The 20,214-nt window shown below is 38.0% G+C and overlaps 2 protein-coding genes and 1 long non-coding RNA gene across 5 annotated transcripts; 2 read left to right on the top strand and 1 right to left on the bottom strand.

Moving 5' to 3' along the window:
* Positions 1 to 152: 152 nt before the first annotated feature.
* Positions 153 to 5,320, top strand: LOC116935195 (transcriptional regulator ATRX homolog). 3 transcript variants are annotated; one of them, XM_045180212.1, is made up of 15 exons: positions 153 to 263; positions 508 to 551; positions 612 to 917; positions 979 to 1,050; positions 1,109 to 1,261; positions 1,340 to 1,579; positions 1,669 to 1,963; positions 2,033 to 2,314; positions 2,402 to 2,779; positions 2,862 to 3,133; positions 3,189 to 3,436; positions 3,489 to 3,567; positions 3,636 to 4,639; positions 4,713 to 4,865; positions 4,942 to 5,320. In XM_045180212.1, the coding sequence occupies exons 3-13, from the start codon at positions 828 to 830 to the stop codon at positions 3,987 to 3,989; spliced, it is 2,463 nt and encodes an 820-aa protein (XP_045036147.1). In that variant the 5' UTR covers positions 153 to 263; positions 508 to 551; positions 612 to 827; the 3' UTR covers positions 3,990 to 4,639; positions 4,713 to 4,865; positions 4,942 to 5,320. The 3 variants fall into 3 exon arrangements, with proteins under 3 accessions (XP_045036147.1, XP_045036146.1, XP_032798437.2); XM_045180211.1 differs by lacking the exon at positions 153 to 263 and having other exon boundaries at positions 299 to 551; positions 3,192 to 3,436; XM_032942546.2 differs by lacking the exon at positions 153 to 263 and having other exon boundaries at positions 300 to 551.
* A 986-nt stretch (positions 5,321 to 6,306) lies between these two features.
* On the bottom strand, positions 6,307 to 9,713 carry LOC123477029 (deleted in malignant brain tumors 1 protein-like). The gene is made up of 10 exons (XM_045180200.1): positions 9,205 to 9,713; positions 9,055 to 9,116; positions 8,761 to 8,886; positions 8,591 to 8,693; positions 8,290 to 8,450; positions 8,056 to 8,211; positions 7,398 to 7,530; positions 7,117 to 7,182; positions 6,772 to 6,950; positions 6,307 to 6,535 (listed from the first exon to the last, which is right to left on the bottom strand). Exons 1-10 carry the CDS (start codon positions 9,572 to 9,574, stop codon positions 6,371 to 6,373), a joined length of 1,521 nt encoding a protein of 506 aa, XP_045036135.1. The 5' UTR covers positions 9,575 to 9,713; the 3' UTR covers positions 6,307 to 6,370.
* Positions 9,714 to 10,880: 1,167 nt separating this feature from the next.
* On the top strand, positions 10,881 to 12,247 carry LOC123477026. The gene is made up of 2 exons (XR_006652178.1): positions 10,881 to 11,912; positions 12,033 to 12,247. It is a non-coding gene; the product is annotated as an uncharacterized LOC123477026 (long non-coding RNA).
* Positions 12,248 to 20,214: the final 7,967 nt, after the last annotated feature.

The raw sequence follows: 20,214 nt of genomic DNA, 5'->3' as shown, positions 1-20,214 counted from the left end.
ATATTCAAAGACCTGCTTAAATATTGACCTCTCTTGCATATTAAAACTTTAAAAGCATCGAGAGTTTTCTAATCGTTACTTCATAATAAACTTCATCGTTGAGCTTTGAGAAATCCACTGTTTAGCTGTCACCTTTAGATGTTTCCATACCGACCGCTTAAGGCTTAACCTTAACTTTTAAGACTGCCTTTAGGAATGACTTGTTGCCCAGAGGGCTACCCCTCTGTACTTAAACATCAATGACTTGTTGACTTATGCCTTAGGTAACCTTTCCTATGTCTGTATTAACCCGGTTTGAACCCCTTCCTTTTACCCCAATGACTACCGATTTCTGTGTGAATCATAAAAGCATGTTTCTCCGTAGAGAAATATGCTTAAAAGAGTGTGTCAGAAATATCAGTTATAATCGGTGGTAGCGCAGTGATCAGTCGCGTGCATATCGTTTAGACTTTTTGAAGCTTTATATATAATACCAAATAATCCAAAAAATGAATTCGTTTGTTACAGGTTCTGATATTGCAACAGGCAGTGGACATCAGCAGCCATCGAAGGTGATATTTATTACACAATATTTGTAACCCTTTACACAGTTAAAAAAAATTTAATTCCAGAGAAAGCTTTCCCCTGTAAAAGAAGTTAGAAATACTATATTGCATAAACCAGTTATCAATGGTAGCCCAGTTGCGAAGAAAAAATTTGTTCCAACCATCCCACCAACTCGTTCTAAGAAAACATCTGATTCCCCATCATTGAAGGAAAGGAAACCAATTCAACCGTACAAGGGAATTCCTAGGAGGGGAGGTCATGGAAGGGGGACTAAAAATGGAATGAATAATTTGAGGCAGCCCCATCAGAGACGGCCAGTAAACCATGGCAACAGACCAGTTGCACAATATCAAAAACCAGTACTCGTTCAGGTGACTACATTTTGTTCTTATTATGTAATATTTTTGTTATATTTTTTTTCTATTTATTTAGATGGAAGGAAGTCTGTTTGGGCAAGGGGTGGCAATGGAAAAGGGAAAGCATGCATCCAAACTACAAAATCAAGTGAGTATAATATCTGCTATCAATAAAATCACAGACATAAAATTTCTTTATTATTTAGGCTACCCTAGACCCTGTTCTGAATGCACTCAGTGCAGTTGACAGATTTGAGGATTTACAAAATAATAATTTATCAACCCGACTGCTAAAAAGTCAACTACTGATACCACAATCTAGCTCAGCTGATTCCAAAAGTCCAGAATCACAGCTGGAGGTTGAATTTTTAATCATAATCAATGAAGTAGCTTCAATCCTAGTATCACTTATTATTTTTAAATTTTATCTGTTCCAGAGTAATCAACTGATTTTGAAGAGAGACAGTCAAATTCACAATGAAGACCAGGTGGTGGTGAATCAGAAGTTGTCAGAAAAACTGAAATTTCACCAAGTAGAAGGTGTAAAGTTTATGTGGAATGCATGTTTCAGAACCAGCACAAGTGCTGGATGTGTGCTTGCACATTGCATGGGTTTAGGCAAAAGCTTGCAAGTTGTAACTTTGACCCATACTGTACTTACTAATGCTATATGTCAGGTAACAAGCATAGTTGTATTATGATCAATAATATAGTATTTAAAATATTTTCTTTTCTATAAACTCTTTCTTTTTAAATTTTCACGTAGGTAAATCGTGTAATGGTGGTGTGTCCACTTAGCACGGTCTTAAACTGGGAAAACGAGTTCAGGATCTGGCTTCCTGGTGACACATTCACAACTCTGAACGTTTGCGAATTAGCTAGCAGTAAAACGAGTAAAACGAGAGAAACAAAAATTAAAAAATGGCTGAATATCGGAGGAGTATTGATTTTGGGGTATGAAATGTTTCGAACACTTACCAAAGAGAAAAAGAAGCTTACTGAGCAGGACGAGGTATTTCGGCAAGCCTTAGTTGATCCGGGTCCGGATGTACTTATTTGTGGTATTTTCTAAATATTTATTCTATTGTGTTACTCTTCGTTCAACTGCCATCCGTGTTTTCTGGTTGCAGATGAAGGACATTTATTGAAAAACGAAGATTCTGAAATTTACAAAGCCATGAATCAGATTTGCACTCGACGCCGAATTATGCTAACTGGCACACCTCTTCAAAATAGTCTGTTCGAATTCTATACAATGGTTCAGTTTGTTAAGCCTGGACAACTGGGTACGAAAGCAGAATTCGGAAAACGTTTTGTAAAGCCGTTGGAAAAAGGACAGGCGGTCGACTCCACCCCGGAAGATGTTCGTGTCATGAAACGGCGAGCTCTTATTCTTCATAAGATGCTTGAAAGTAAGCTAATTTTTTAAAAACTGTTTTCCAAATTTGTTGGTGGAAATTTATTAATTCATTGGCATTATAAAATTTCATTGTTGCTAGATATTGTTCAGCGTTTTGACAGCAACGTCCTTGCACCCTTTTTACCACCCAAATATGAATATGTTGTATCCATAAGGATGTCGGAGCTCCAAATCCGCCTTTACCTTTATTATTTGGAAAATCACACTAAAGGAGGGAGTATCCAACCCTCCGGAAATCAAGGTGAAAGTGCTGGATTGTTCAGCGACTTTCAGCAGCTTGCCCGAGTTTGGACTCATCCAAAGGCTTTGCTTTTGGCATGTAATCGTCCGGATTCAAGGAACTCAACTCGACATGCTGTTTCAAAAATTTCCAGTAGTGGTGAAGGAAAGGCGAAAAAAAATGCCAAAAACGACGATGACGATGATTACCTCATGAGGACCGAGGAACAAATTTTCGGTAAACACCTTGATTTTCCTCTTTTCTTATTAAAAAATTCTTTTTTTGACCAATGCTTCGAAAACAAAAACACTGAAAAAAGGCGAGGACGTGTGTATGCAAGATCCGGTTGACCAAGCTTTAACGTCGTCCAGCAGTCCTTGGTGGTCAGATTTAATCTCAGAAAACGAAATTAACAACATAGAACACAGTGGAAAATTTGTTCTGCTGATGGATATTCTTCGGGAGTGCGAGCTGATTGGTGATAAATTATTGGTCTTCAGCCAGTCGCTCACAAGCCTAGATCTGATAGAAGAGTTTCTTGCAATTGAAGATTTCAAAAATCAAATCAGAAGCACTAACGAAACCAATGGGGCAAGTGTCATAATTTGCCAATCACGATGTTTGCGTTTATTATTTATCTTTTTAGAAGGTTGTTGGCGGCACGTGGAATATCAATACTGATTACTTTCGACTGGATGGCTCCACGTCTTCCGAACAGCGTCTTAAATGGTGCCGAGCGTTCAATGACCCCCAAAATCCCCGTTCGCGTCTGTTTATAATCTCAACTAGAGCTGGCGGTATAGGCATAAATTTGGTGGGAGCCAACCGCGTCATAATTTTTGATGCTTCATGGAACCCGTCACATGATCTTCAAAGTGTCTTCCGGGTTTACCGGTATGAAATTTGTCTTGACTAATAACATCCGTAATTAAATTTTTAAATGCAGGTTAGGACAAAAGAAGCCGTGTTACATTTATCGCTTCGTAGCTCAGGGAACCATGGAAGAAAAAATCTATTATCGCCAGGTTAGCAAAACAAATAAATATTCTTTTCGTCGCACTGCTTGCTGACGTTTTTTGTTCCCCTTGCACAGGTAGCCAAACTCTCACTATCAAGGCGTATTGTTGACGAGGAACAAATCGATCGTTACTTCGGCTCAAACGATTTGACTGACCTCTATACATTTAATGCCGATGGCCAGTTTTCGTTACCGGCTTCAATACAAGAGCGTGATGACTCTTCTCTTCTTGACGACAACCTGTTGGCTGGAGTCGCAGTTCGACTGAAAGAGTGGGTTGGTGGGTACCAAGCACACGATTCTTTGCTTCAGAATCGTCCTGAAGAATATCTCGAAGACAGTGAGCAGCAAGCCATTTGGAAAATATTTCAAGTAGAAAAAGAAAAAGAGACTTCGTTGACGCAAGCAAGCTCGCAAATAACTCTGTGATGAAGTTGGTTTTGTTTAGAACCTGAGTAGGTAGACCTAGTCTTAGTGATTACTGCCATTTTAGGCATTTCCTTATTGCTCTGCGTGGAACGCATTCATCATGTATTTCTGTTGAATTTCGTTTTTCTTTTTTGTTAATTTCTAAATAGAATTTCGGTTTCTTAATCCAACGGGTAATGTAATATTTCGTTGATGTAGTTAGTATCTACGAAACTTAGACACAATTTAATAGACCTGTTGTGTTCTAGAAAAGCACGAGTTCCAAGCCATGAAAACCACCAAACAAACACATGCGTCCATTCTATCATGTAGTTTACAGCAATGTGGGGACGATTGGTGGGAGGGTGTTAAATGAGCTAGTTTATTTGAACACCTGTTAGCGCACCTGAGTAAGCGGCCCAGGATCCTATCGACCCAAAAATTCGTTTTTATCATTGCATGCTTTAGCTTGTACGACACTTTGTATTTTATTTTATTGCGTTGGAATTGTGGTAGTTGGGTTTAGTAGAATTTCGCCGTCGCTTATTTTGGCCCTCATCAAAATGAGGTGTTGTTACGTTTTTCTTTTAATAGTGGTAGTGGGTACTGCTATCGCTTCCTCCGAATTCAAACCAAATCCTGATGTAGACGAGCGTTGGGAACGTTTTAAGGTAAGCATCCCTTCCACTTGCCTCTCTTAATATATACTTCTTAGGTGTGGAACTGAATGCTAATTCGTTTCAGGTAAAATTTCGTAAGACGTATGCTAGTGATGCTGAAGAATTGAAAAGACGAGAAATTTGGGAGAAGAACATCGCCAACATTGACAAACACAATGAGGAGTTTAAGGAAGGCAAACATTCCTACACGCTAGCAGAGAACAAATACGCTGACATGGTATGAACTCATATCAAACAGATATACTATTAAAAAGAATCTTACAAAATGCTTTATGTTATTGCTATGTTTTCAGACGAAGGAGGAATGGAAAAATCATTTAAAGGGGAAAAAACCTTCAAAGAAACCGAAAAAGAAGACTGCTTAATGAGACATTCAGCGACAGCAAGGAGTAGGGGAGTCGATCCTTTCCTACAGGCTCATGTCCCATTCCCGACCGATTACATCACCGTCTTGCATCAGAACACGTCCCTCGTTCAGCCAGCAAACACCGCATTTTTTTAGCAGATTTCAGACAGAACGCAAAATCTTCTTCGTCATCTAAAAATATAACCGGCGATTACTTTCAAACACTTGCCAATCTATACAGCGAACCACCGAATACAAAATTTTGTCTATTGGCGGGATTCCACCCCGCTTTTTGTGTAGACTACTAAACGGAAAAGATGCTGGTATCAAGTTGTTCGATTTATTTTAAGGCCGGCTGATGATGTTCGAGATCTGATGTAAGTTACTCTGTCAGATGGCGAAACATCTGCTTGTCTGTATAAAAATGGCTAAGAGTATGGAGAATACGTTAATGAAAAAAATCGGATATTAGTCTACCAACATATTCCTAATATGAATAAGAGAGTGAAGTGAGTATTTCGTTATCGTTGTTTGATCTACGGTAGAGTATAAAGAAAGTGACGGTTCTTGCCACTTTATACCAGTGAAAGTAGGTCGAATCATTTAGCCTACTGAAATAAGTTCAAGTTTATAATGAAACTTTGAAATAAATGGTAACTTATAACAAATAGGCCCATTTTGACGGAGAAATAGGACAGCTTTGATTTTTTTTTTTTTTTGTAAGGTGCTTTTTGGTGCGGTCCTATTTTCCAATCCTTTTTCGTGGGGTCCTATTTTATTTTGTCCGGTCCTATTTTTCAGCTAATTCGAAAACACATTGAAACATTGATGAAGAATTAATGACAATGAATGAAGCCTAACCCAGCACCTTGTCTAAAAGTGTTAAAAGAATTCCATTAAAGATTTCGTTTCAGTTTCTGCCCAAGTTAAAACATTTTATAGGTTCAGTGCAAATACTTCAATTGGGCGACGAAAGAAACTGTTTACTAAACACCGTACAAAAACGTACTTTGCAGCGAAAAACTAGTGTGCCATTAGATATGGCTAAGAAAAAACAAACTATTCGAGCAACGAATGCGACAAACCGACAATGAAGTCAGACAATTTTCCTTAAACGCGTACTTGCGTCACCAGAATTTCCAGGCCGAGAAGCCCCGTCGTTCTAATGTTCGAAGAGATATATATAGCAGAATTTGACTGAAGAAGCCTTCGATCCCTTATCGTCACTGAATAAGCATTGCATCCTGAGGCAACAGAGTCATTGATACCGTGTTCAACACGTTTTTTTTTTCTAGATTTAAACAACTATCCGTTTAACTAATAACTATCCTTGTGTATTGTTCACTCTTGCTTCGGTTACAATATTGTCAGGTTTGTTAGTAGTAGTATTCAAATGTTGCTTGCCAACCTGATCTGGTCCCGGAGCTGTCCGTCGTGAATCGCAACAGAATTTCATTTGAGCTCGAATATACGGTAGAAGGTCGAGTGGTGCCAGATGCCCTTAGAATAAGGTAGTTGCTGGTGGATGGTCCGTCATGAACCTAATAGTTGGCGTATTTAAAAGATAAAGATGTTGTATTGCATGAAGTAAACTGGGATGGTTGGCAACTATTCTAAAAATTTTGTGAAAATCAAGGAGAAATTTTGGAACCTCGTACAATTGAATATACGAGTCACCATAGGGGATATGACAAAATTCTATATATAGTATAATGCTACTCGTCGTCGAGTTGCCAATCTTTCTATATAGATAGTAATAAAATTTGTGTTATCTTACATTAACGAAATCGTAACCCGATTCTGTGTTAAAAGAATTGAAGTACAATCGCACTCGATAGCCACAGGGCACTTGAATTAAATAGCGGCAATCAAGATTGTTTTCGTATTCGTATGGATAGTTTGGTGAATTGATGATGCCACTGTACCCGCTAATTAAACCGCCACAACTGGAGTGTTCTGCAAATCGGGATTCAAAAAAAAATGTGTAGAAATCAACTGTCATTATGTCAAAAGTCCCAAGTGAATATAAATATTGATTGGAAATTAGACATCTAAAGTTGCCCATATGGAAAAAGAGAAATGGGTATTAAATAACGCGGGCAAGGTATTATACTCGTCGTACCCGTTGAAGTTTGGAATTCCGTTGTAGTTGGGAACCCCGTTGTAGTTTGGAATTCCGTTGTAGTTTCTGTCAAGTAGGTCAGTGTTGAAGTGGATTCAAAATTTAAATTAATAATTGTTAGAAAATAAACAAATAAGTTTCCCATAAGGAAACACAGAAATGGGTACTTAGAAAAAGCACTAAGTGCTTCCTCCATTTCATTTAGGGGAGACAAGAACGGCTTCTTGATTTATTGACGATCGTGTTCAATATTGTATCATAACTCAAAAATATAGGCCTACCGCATATAATTGGAGCGTATGTCGGAGCTTTGGTACTGGAAATTGTATAAGGAGTTGTATAAGGAGTTGTGGTAGGAGGATCTGTTGTAGGAGGAGAAGAAGTTGTAGAAGGGGACGTTGTTGATTGTCGAACCTACCACAACAAAAACCAAAGTTATAATAGTTTATTGTAGCGTAAAACTATTTTTAGACCTATAAAATCAGATCAGTAAACATCAGATTTTTATTTAATGCCCACAAGACGTACGTGTTAAATAAAAGAGGAGAATGCCTTGGGATTCTCGTATACTTTATACATCAACTAGGCCTACTTTAATTTGTATGTTGTACTTCTTTGCTTAGCTTACATTGATCCTTGCTGTGGTATTTCATTTAATATCTCACCAATAACTGACATAATTAAGGCTCTTAGAATGAAAACTGACTATTGCTTGAAAAATAAATGCTACATAGACGCTTATTTCCGTATTCCTAAAGCGCGCTTACTTTCGAATACTTAAACGGGCTTAAATAAGCATTTGGAACTAAGCATACAATTTAAATATCTATTGCTACGTTGTCGCCTATATGAGGATATTAGGCCCTAGTCAGACTGGATTCACCAAAGTTTTACGTTTGAAACCAATAATTCTCGTTAGCCTTCCTCCATTTTACTTACTATTTGGTAGGTGATACTGAATCCTGCATAACTGTTTGCTGAATCACTTGTAAACACAAGCAACATTGATTCAGTGTACTTGGTTATTTGATTTGGTATATATGAGCCACTCAAGTCGGCGAAAAGCTCTGAGGATATTGTTGGTCCCAAATAAATCTGTAAATATAAAGGCAACATTGTCAGCAAATCACTTCCACATTTGGCAACCAGAAATTAAGCTACACATTTACGTACTTTCAGAGTGTCTTTTCCAGTTTCAGTTTCAAAATTATTAAATTGCAGCGTAATACTGTAAGCACCAGTAATCAACCAGCATACATTGGCGTTTTCAGGATAACTTGAAGGATAATTCGGAGATGTGAACGTTCCGAACGACGCGGACAAAACTATGCAGTCTAAATAACGTAAACCGTATATAGGATATAGCCTACTCAAGTATTTTCACATTTTTTTAGAGTTAACTAAAGACTGAACTAGGTTTCTTACACACTAACACAGCAAAATAGTCGTCGTATTGATTGATCAAGTTTTTTACCTGAAGCAGGTGCTTGGGTGGTGTAAGTTGAAGACTCGACGAAAATATTATCAATGGCAACAGCATCTTCGTAATTGCTTCCACAGTAGCCATAAAATACCAACTGGTTCAAAAGGAGAAAATCTGTACATTCTTTCATAAATTTTAGCAAAGATGAGTTAATACCATACCACGCCTTCGGTAGGAACATCTACTGGTATAACAGCGGATTGTGTTCGCCATTCATAATTGGACAAGGTTGAAAACTGCGACAGGCTGACCAGTTGTTGTTCGGTGCGATCTACCACCCAGACCAGCTACGGCCCGTCATGTACAGTTTTTAAAAAAATTATATCATTTGCATGTCAATCGTAATACAAATTTAAACACAATAATAGAAAAATAATTAACCGAAGGTTAGAGGGGGAAAAAAAATCTTCTTTTTCTAAAATACTGATCTTCTGATTCTAAAACGTGACAATTACCTCAAGATTATTCCCCTCTGGGCGTTTAGAGCGGATCCAGAAATCGAAAGAAACTCGATCACCTGCCCCAGGGTTTTGAAAAGGAAATAAGAAAGAACTCAGTTTTTGAATTAAAATTATTAATCTTCAATACAATTAAATCGACTTTACCAGGACTAGCAGTAAAAGTTGGGCTACGAAGGATTGCAAGGCCGGACGCCAAGTCTGCATTACGCGTCGCTCTCACATATTGAGAGCCGGTAGCCGGTTTGGGTGCCGTGGAATTCGCCTCCGAAGGTGATGCGAGATTTTCAACCCGCCAGTTGACGTAACCAGGTGATTCATCGTACCAAGGGCTCAAAGTTCCGCTTTCGAAATTGTTATCAAGCAAAGTGCGAACCAACTTTGGATCAACTTTAGCGTCTTCGCTATCTAAAGAGGTTATGATGTCAACATCGAATTTTGGTAAGACGGGCGATCTTGCTCCAACGTTCGCTAGTAGACTAGCCAAAAGAAGCCAACAGATTAGAGTGGCTCGCATCTTTTAATGTAATTCAAAGACTATAACAAATAATTGAAGGTTTAAGTAATTGGATTGGTTGTCACTTCAAGCCACGAAAAGGACAAGTAGACAAAGTTACTTCCAAGTCAATCGGGTTGTTACTGGGCTCTTAATAATGGATGCAAGCGACCTTTATATCGATCCTTCCCGAAAAATATTTCCCCATCATATCTATTGTTATCAATAACAAATGAGACCATGTAAAAATTGAAAAATCTTCTTTCATCATCCGGAAAATACACGACAAGGCCTTATGTCGACTGAGCAAATATAATTCAAGATTACAAACAAGACCACCTGCTACCCATCACGCATTATAAGCTATAATGCTACACTGATTGATAAGATCTTTCAATCTAGAATGATATCGTTTTTTTATATAATGGTAAACTTGAAACTTGTTTTTTGTTTATTCTTTTCTCTCTATGCTGTCAGAAAGATAAGTCGCGTTCAATCATCTATTTGGTCTAGAATCGGTACTGCATCATTTGATCATTTTCTTGACGTTATGAGGCATATAGTTGCTAGGTGGACAGTATCCGTTTCCATGTTTTTGTGGAAAAGAGCAACGAGTTTTTACCTTTATCTAGATATATCTCTCCTCGTAATATAATTCAACTCTCGACTTTGATTCCACGTGCAATCAATCTTTATCTAATATCTCTGACTGCAATACAATTCAACTCTCGTCTATGCTTTCGTATGCAGGTACCTTGTGAGTGTAAAAGTAGTTTCATCGAACTATATTGAGAAACAATTGTTAGTCTACATAGGGGAGTTAAGTGAGTAAGAAAATATAATTTTTAGCCAACGTGAAATTCATGTTAAATTTCGAACAGCGAAAATTGTAAGTTCTATGCGGGATCTGTGCTATGCTATTCAAAATTATAATAAATCCTTCCTCGACATATGGTCAGTTCAACCTGGACTGTAAGGCTGTCAATGGGCCGGTTGCACCACCGGTGCGACCCGGCCCGATAAAAATCCGCATATTTTCGGATTTCGGCTACACCGCTCTTCTGTTGTCCCGGTTCGCGCCGAAGAAATCCGTTCGACTTCGTACCTTACCTAACCCCATCGGGCCGGTTTGCACTGCACCGAATACGAAATACCGTTCGGCTTGGTTTCGGAGAAAAAAACATCGGATTTTGGGTCGAGAGGAGCGAATATTTTTACCTTAAATATCCGTAAATGAATAAAAAAATCATTAAAAAAGGTTTATGCTTAATAGTTCGTATTAAATATGTTTGAGTTAGAAAAATAATAAAAATAAAAATTTGGCAGGACATGCTAGGCATGACTTGACCATCACAACCAGTAAGCCATCGCAGTGTGCATGTACGGACTGTTCCGCGTACCTTTTAACAAACCGTCAAGAACTTAATGGAATAATTAGCGCAAGCTATTTCTTTCGACGTTTTAACCTTTTGGGGCAGCACATGATTGATCCCTGCAGACCAGTTTGGCAAATTATCCGTAGGTAGGGCTAATTGGCAATCCAATAACAATGGGCCTCTGCAGACGGGACCTTATAGGCCAGTGTCTCGCTTATACAACGAAAGGTCATTCTTCACTCGAATTATTTACATTGCATTTTTTGTTTTTGTTTTTGTTTTTGTTTTTTTTTTTATATCGAGCGCCTTTCGTACGGCACTGAGTACTGGCCATTTCGATGACTCGCAAATAAACGGGACCGGGCGAAATGGAATGAATTGTTGAACGTGAACGTGCGATCGAGGCAACGTCACCTGCGAGGACGGCCAGCAATTTGATCGTGTATAAAAGATCAGTTGCCATGACGACGGGAGCTGCAGCAAAACTTGGTTATAGGCCGCTGTTGTTGCAGGCTTTTATACTCGATTTATTATCGAATAATATTCGGACGATCGATATAATCCACAATCAACAAAGATGATTACATGTCTCTTCCATTTATTCTTAAACAATCGAACGAAAAGAATTAAGTCCATTTGATGACATAAAGACCAAAGTTTGCATTTCAAGGTGGGTTGCAGGACAAGATGTTGCCATTATGACGATGCCACTATACATACAATGCTAGCCCATCCATAGTAAATCAGCTCATAGTTGGAACAAGAGAGTGTGTAAGCATATTATCTAATCCCCTTAACCATCTCCCCCGTCTATCGTTGTTATCGTCTGTGTTACACGAGACAGCGGCTCTTGTTCGCACGACCCATCCTCCTCCACCACTACTCCCTACCCTGTCCCGGCGTCGTCCACAAATGATCTCCTTTAGCATTAACTAACTAACCAACAGTATGCAATAATGGACGGTATACACAGTTGCGTACAGGTACGAAAAAAATTTTTTTTCTTTAATCACATTACACATTTTTGCTCCTCCCCCTTGCTGTCTATATAATCAAAGGATTAACATGTTTCCTTTTTTTTTTCTTAAAAAAATTGTCAACAGATTATTCGCCGCTCCGGACCGATGCAAGTTTATGCGATCGGTCATGTCCATCATCGACGTGGTGGCCATCTTGCCCTATTACATTGGTCTGGACATCTCCACTGAAAACGACGACATCCCAGGAATTAAATTCTATCGGATATATATTGGATTGTGCTCGCTTGTGTCGAGCGTCATGTTGCCTTTTAAATAAACTTCTGCTCCTTTCTTCTTCATACGTGTTTAACGATGCGAACGTTGATGCCTCAATCATTTGCGGCCGTTTTCTTCCTCTTTTTTTTTTTTTTGTGAATAGTTCTGGACCGGACCCCGAGAATCAGCCGGAAGTTAAGCTATATGTAACAGACTGGTCGCTTTTTTTCTTTCTTTTTTATTCGGCGATCGGCAACATTTATCCGGTCGTATTTAACCTTTTGTTGTGTGTGTAGATGCGCACGTATTAATGAATCAAATATTGTTATATAGTACTATACTCTATCGGAATATAGAGCAGTAAAGGATTTTTGCATTTGGGATCTGTTTAACGTGTCAAGTTTTCGTCGAAATTTGTGTTGCGCGATACTTGACATTGCGGTAGGAGGGGGAGGGAGATAAGGAAGAGCATTTTTGAATTGCCTAACCGCTGAATAATTGAGCGATTTTGTTGAACATTGACACGCTGCTTTCTTTTTTGTTTCTATACGTGAAGAATGTTGTCGTAAATTGTTTTGCCCTTCTGTTAAAAGCTCACATTTTACCGTTCTAACCGTAAAGAAGGATCAGCTTATCTGTCGGGAAAATGTGACGATAGATTACGCGCAAAGTGCAGTTCAATCACGATATAATCTTTCGAGCATAATAGCGCTGCTTTGGTTAGTCACCATCCCCCCCACAAATTTACATGTCCTTAAATATGCTCCTACCACATTCACGTTATTTAATTTTTTTTTTCTTTTCAATTGCAGAAGGAAAAAAAAACAGTTGCTTAAAGATTTCGAGCAGGGGTAGAAAGCCGCTCATGTTCAGAAAAAAAAAAAGATGGCGGAAGCAGATGTTTGCCAAGAAAAAAAAAAAGATAAATAGCGCAAACTATAAAGAAAAAGAAAAAAAAATATCTGAATCCACAGTATGGACTGCGTCAATGTAGAATCAAAGTGAAATAAATCAATAATCAACAGCAGCGGGATAACAAGTGCTCATGAAGTGGAAGGAAACCTTTTTTTTTTTTTTTTTTACGAGCCATTTCATTTAATTAAACGATTTCTTTTTATGCCAAATTGTTTAACTTTTTTTTTTCGGACGTGTAGAACCTGGACGATAAACATCGACGAGAGAGTCTCTCGTCCATGTCTCTCAGAGAGACAATCCCGATTAGGCTGGCAGTCAGCCGTCGCATCGTAGACGACTGTTGATCTAAAGTATTATCCACAAAAACGTAGCCTCCGAAACGAAAATGTAGATCAAAGAGTGGGTAGTCTTTCATGAGCGATCATGCTAACCCTTCAAGTGCACACGCCGGATTTTCTTCGCTGCCGGTGTTGCTGACGATCCCACAGTTTCAATTGGGTCGACGGTCTTTTCTTCCGGCTGAGTAACAGTTTCTTCTTTGATTTCTTTGGCGAAAGTCATGCCCGCAAAGATAGTGTTGAAATCCAAAGGTAGGGCTTCAAACCAATTTGCACCTAGGATCGACGGGATCTTTTCGCTGGTCGCTACTAACAGCGGAAGTTGGATTTTTTTTATTGCCGTACTTGACTTTGGCGTAATATTCACCAAGGAGAGAAACTGCGTTATTAGCATGTATGAGGGATGAAGATCAGGTTTTCCTAGAGCTTCCCAATGCAGCTTCCCGATTATCGAAGCCGTTGCTCCTGTATCCAACAACATTTTCATTTCCGTTTTTTCGATTACCAAATTGATGTAGAGGAGATTAGATCTATACCTCATCGCATCGGCACGCAACTTGAGCTGGGTTCGACGGCAGATCTGGGAAAGCCTTGTGATGGTTCGATTGTTGAAAAATGTGTTCCAGTTAATATTTAACAGAGTTGGAATCCACCTCCGTCCCAGCAGACTTCGCGCAGTTTCGTTGTCGGCTACTTGAATCGGCAAGACATATTCCTCCTCAGCGAGCGTTATCTTTGCGTTGAATTCCCCTTTGATGGGTACTGATCCAAGGGCTGATTTTCTTAATCTCGAACTGTGCGTTAATTCCGGCTCGCCCATCTGTTGCCATATGAGTTTGTTGATGATAGAATTATGGCAACTCGTATCCATTTTCATCCGAACTTCAAAACCGCTTACCTTCAAATCAAGAAAATATTTTAAAGCCATCTTGTTATCGTAAGGTTAATCAATATTATTACTTATTAAACGCTGTTTGCTTTGCAGGCATAAGCCAAAGTTCACCCGAGCCAACTTATTGGTAAATACGTCGTTTCCCTTTGCGATTGATTTTGTCGGTAATCTATCAAACTTTTATTTCCAAAATAGAACGCGTGAGTTAAAGTATGAGGTATCGCAACCATTTCAGTCATAGGAAGTATGTGTTTATAAATTTTCAAGTATGATTTTTACTAATTAGTACTCTGAATCCGTTAGACAAACAATATCTTGTGCCAATCGAGCGGTTGGGATACGTTAGGCTTTAGTAGTCATAACATGGTTGCAGCAGTCCGCGCAACACAGATTAAAAATAATCGGCTACACTATTACGAAGTACTGAAGTTCAACAAAGTTCTCGAAACTATGCCGTTTCAGCGAATTGTTAAAATAGCTGCGGACTGAAGCTAGCAGCCACATACCATTTTTCTGTCTTCAATTTATGTGAAGTTCTCAATTGCAGCGGCCAATGTGAATTTAGCAGTTCCAATGTTTTAACCGATTTTGCTAATTTGTTATACTTTTTTGCCTTTTGGTGAAGCCAAAGATAAGTTTATCAAGGTTTCGAATCTTACAATTGATATACTTCGTAAACATTCTAGCCCTAGACCGCCATTTAGAAAAGTAATGCTATCGTTTCATTTTAGTTGCCACACGTTCATCTGTCTGTTTTGCCTTAAGTGTTGGAAAGAGTAAGCAGCTGAGGTTCCAGAAAGCAGCATTTCAGAGCAAGAACCCAATTTGATGACTTGTCAAGGTACTATGTACTATGTATGTTCAGCTTTGTATCATTTGTCTTTTGAATGGTAAGACTGAACTAGATGCGAAATCAAAGACTTTGCGTTTATCAGTTAGAAAAATTCACATGGTTGATTAGCTGGAAGCAGAGTCGGGCGGAGCGCGCTCTGAGCTTGAGCGAAAAAGGAGCGCGCTCGCGATTTTCACTGAGCGACGAGCGCGAGCCGCTCAATTTAAAAAAACGTGAGCTTGAGCTTGAGCGAAGACCTGCTGAGCGACTCGCTCGAACGCGAACGCCATCTATCAGTCAGCAATAAAAACATTTGGTCCAAACTTAGTGCGCTATCTATGAACACAATTTTTTTTTGTGAAAAAGTACGCAACTGTACAGACGACACCCAAAATCGTCTTTTCAGCACTGCGGGACTCATTTTTGTTCCAAAACGTTCAAATTTATCGGACAGTAATTTTGACAAACTTGTGTTTTTGAAACAAAATGGAATATCTTTTCGAAACTGGCAACTTTGCCCATCAAAAACTAGCTAATAGCTAGCAAGTTGAACTCTTTTAACTTTTTTAAGTGTAGGAATTAGGAAATTGTAATACCTATAACCTACTGTGATCGCTTTTAAGAGGAGTAAGAGGAGAAAGTACAAGTTTTTGACAGAGATTTTTTTGTGTGAAGAGCGAGAGCGGAAAACGAGCGCGAGCGCGCTCTTTTTTTTTTTGCGAGCTAGAGCGAAAATCCGCTCACTTTCAGGCACTGAGCGGAAAGCTCAGAGCGCGCTCGTGTTTCAGTGAGCGATGCCCGACTCTGGCTGGAAGCAACTGAGGTCAGGTTTCAAAATATAATGTCGATTTTTACCGCTAGATGACAGCTTGTTTGAAACTTGCTGCTTGAAGGACGGGAGCTTTCGGCTTTTTAGGCAGGGCACAGTGTTGCCACAAGTGGCTTTCTGGAGCCGTTTTGGCCTTTTTTTGGTTGAAAATTGGACGATTGGCTTTTTGGCTATTTCTGACTTTTTCCGAATTTTTCCCATGATTTGGCTTCAAATTGGGCTTATTTTAGTTTTAGCGCATAAAATATTTGAAAACAAAAATTTGCAACGCTAACTGCAGTCGATATAGAGGTTTTTCCATTTGGTTCGTGTAAGTAGAGGGAAAAAGTCGTGCGGCTAGTCGACTAGTGCGCACCATGGCGGGGGATAGCTGAAACTTGCTGCAGACTTTGCTTGATCCAACATATAGACACAACTGTGTCTCCCAACCAAGAGAACCAAGAGACACAACTGTGTCTATATGTTGGATCAAGCAAAGTCTGCAGCAAGTTTCGGCTATCCCCCGCCATGGTGCGCACTAGTCGACTAGCCGCACCGACTTTTCCCTCTACTTACACGAACCAAATGGAAAAACCTCTATAAAGCATTTGCGCATAGCCGTCTACACTCTACAGTAACGGCCAGGAAACGGGGTATTTCTGTGTATTTGGGATGGTTTTATTGTAATTTGCGGTTCTTAAACTATAAAAATCGAAGTAAAATATCATATCAAAACGTGCTTGAGATAATAAAGAATATCAAAAATAAATTTTATGTTTATTTTGGTGTATATTAGTAACCAAACAACGTACCCAAAAAAGTCTGTTTTTGGCCCCCCCCCCGCTCAAATGTCTTAAAATAAAATAATTAATTACGTTCTAAGAGTTTTCAGCGGATTTACATAAATTTTACGGCAATCAATAGGTATTTAAAAGGGCTATCTATTTGGTGAATTTCATGAAAAAATATTGAAATAGAAAAAAATTCCATTTGAAACAAATTTTTTGCGTTTTGTCGCTTAGGTCCAATACTGCGCTTGATCGATTAAACGCAAAAAAATTGTTTCATTTGAAATTTTTTCCGTTACAATATTTTTTCATTAAAAAAAACTTAAAAAAGGAAATTTAATGTGTGTCGCGCCAGTACATTTCCCTTTTTAAGTTTTTTTGTTGCTTAGCGCCAGTATGTTCCGGTAGTAAGCTGGTTCTCGGGAAATCAGGGCCGAGCCCTACAATCAAGAAATGGTTTCCTTTCTTCTCACTAAAATCAAAACAACTGATCAAAGTTTATTAAATAAAACTAAAAACATACTGAATTTAAACAGAAAATTATGCAGGGAAAGAAAAGCAAGGAATTAAAATGGCAATTGTGGCTTTTCGGAATTGAAAATTCCATTTTTTACACATGAGAAAAAAGTCTAAAATAAAAAAGCGAAAGCCGCTAAATGAGTGGCTCTCTTAATAACTGTTGAAAACCTAAATTACAAATACCTTTTCCCTGAGGGTAGATTTTGGAATGCCAAACATGCTGGCGATGCTTCTATAAGAGCCACTACCGGTAATGTAAGTTGCAACCGCATTTTCCAGATCCTCAGTAGTGTAAGCCATCTTTGAAAAATAAATATGAAAACCGTTAGATTGTAGAATAATTTTGTCAAAAAAATTTCAGCAATATTCTAAGACCCAGTATCAATCACTGGACCCAATAAACATTTCTTATCGCTTCAGAGAATCGAACCACAAGTCAACGGATCATGAGGGAAGTGCTTTACCTCACAGCTACTTCACTACTTTTTATTTTCTTTCCGTTATGGTACACTGTGATGCAGCGCAAATATTTTACAACCGATATTTGAATAAGACTGCAAAATGAATTAAGAAAACAAATTTTTTCCCCGAAAGTTTTAGAGATGTATACATGGCTAGCTAAACAGCACAATATTGCAAAGAATATATATTCAACGCATGTAAATGTTGCTTCTGGGGCTTGAACCATGCAACTTCGGATTACTAGCCAAGAATTCACCCACAGAGCTAATTCTGATAATAATATTAAAAAATTTCCAGCTATGGGTTGGTTTAAAAAAAAAGTGTCCGGAATTAGCAACACCGTTTTACACGCAATGAGATAGGGATACAACAAGAGCAATTTAAAAACACTTTTTACATTTTTACAACAATTGGACAATTCAAAATTAAATGCGTATCACGCTGGAATTAAGGACTGAAAAAAGTGGAAAAATTTCTTGCGTTTTGGTTAAATCTAATTTTAAAAAGGTGTGTCCGAATAAGGGGCAATGTTTCCCGAAATATTTCTCGTTTTAAGAAGAGTGAGGCATAGTCAATTTTTTTCGATATCTTTAAAATTAAATAAACCGTATTGGCGTTGAACTTCAATGCTAATTTTCAAAAAAATGTAAAAAAAAACTTTCTTGGATAAAGCCGGACTAGATTCTAAGTCCCTAATGCATTTTTCATGAATTCCGTCAAATGGTGAAAAATAACACGAAAACATCATACATAAATCGACTGCTTTTAAAATTCTGCGTCGATTGATGTAAAAACATAAACAATAAATTTTTTTATTTTTTTTTGGACAAAAATCACTGTCCGACATTAGCATCGGCTGTCTGAAATTAGCAAAGTTGGGTGTTTGTTTATATTGCTCCCATTCCGACTAAATGACCACTAAACTGGACAGACTTATAGAGGAGAGTGGGGGCAATTGAGACACAGGGCAATTGAAACAAAAATTGTTTCTCTCGCCGTATAAGAGGAATTTTCTTGAAAAAATTAGGGTCAATAGAATGAGGGGGTTTACAAGTTTAGAAAAATTTACGAGTTTTTGTATTCAAAACTTTTTAAGATATCTCGAAAAAACTGTTTTTTGTTCTCCGTCTGTTAAATTTGCGTTTTAAATTTTTTTGTTTTAACCCCTAAAACGCTACGCTTTATTAATAAAATTAGTTTCAGATGATTTGCAATTCATTTTTCTACAACTTAATGTCATTTAATTTTCCCCTGCATTCTTAAGTAATTTTAAATAATTAAATGTAACGATGACCCTATTGCAGGGCAATTGAAACACTTTGTTTATATTCCCTGTCTGCGAGTGGTTGCATTCTTTTTGCAAGTATTTGACGTAATTCATTTAAACAAATGTAAATCATCATGTTAACACAACTATAATACTTGTATTCGCTGTTTGGGATTTATTAAAAAAGCATGTTACTTAATGTTTTTTTTTAAATTTAATTATTTAAATATTTTAAACTAAATTACGATCTACTTTAAGCATATTTTAAAAATCTGTAAATTGCATTGTACCTAATGGTAAAATTTGATCACACTAGCAGTTGTGGCTGCTGAGATATCGTGATTTTCATTTTATGTGGGTATGAAGAAGCTTCCTTATGGGAAAACCCACGTTGCAATTACGTCGACACACCGTTTCAATTGCCCTGCTACCATGGCAATTGAAACACTCAAGCGACCTCAGTTTTTTACAATTTACTTCTATTAAAATTAATCTTTTCTCATAAAAAAAATATCGTTTAGTAGCTGAGATAATAGGCTACAATTCTATATAATTTTTATATTAAATTTTTCAGTTTTTTTTCAAGAAATACAAAAAACAAAAAAGTGTATCAATTGCCCCCACTCTCCCCTATATAATTTATAGAGCTTTTCCTGGTCTACATTTAGGTGTAATTAGTAACAGAATTTGTTCAGTCTTACCTTTAATATTTGTTTAGCCGTCTAGGTATCAGCTAGCAGAAAGTGCACTGTCTGGGTTCTTTGGCCGCAAGCAAAACGCACGGATTTTAATTAGCGTTTTTCCGTTTATTGTTGCGTTTCATAAAATGCCCTTTGGCCGAATAACGCATCCACCCATTTAGTATGAATTTTGTCTATTAGATTTCCCAATAAACACCCTATTAGACGGATATTAATAAAAAAAAAAGGTCGCATTTTTTTGTCCGGAATTAGAATGAAAGTGCTCCGTGTCCGAATTTGCGTTTTTACCCTAAATATGACAATCTAGTTAACGTACGCCATATTGGTTGTTGTAAGTAGTCGTGATCACGTCCCTTTGCGATGCGGTTTGATAGCAAAGGACACTAATAATTTTGTCTTCGTCAGTTCCCAAACCACTCATTGCATCGTCTATAGTCGAGCGGCATCACTATTTGGATCAAATGGCTCAACTGGAAGCAAAGTCGGTATGTCCCGTATGTGTAAGAAAATACATGTTAAACGAATTTA

This window comes from Daphnia magna, linkage group LG1 (assembly GCF_020631705.1).
Source record: "Daphnia magna isolate NIES linkage group LG1, ASM2063170v1.1, whole genome shotgun sequence".
In the NCBI taxonomy this organism is placed as follows: Eukaryota; Metazoa; Arthropoda; class Branchiopoda; order Diplostraca; family Daphniidae; genus Daphnia; species Daphnia magna.
The sequence above is the reverse complement of the archived record's forward strand: the minus strand, read 5'-3'. Positions and strand labels throughout refer to the sequence as shown.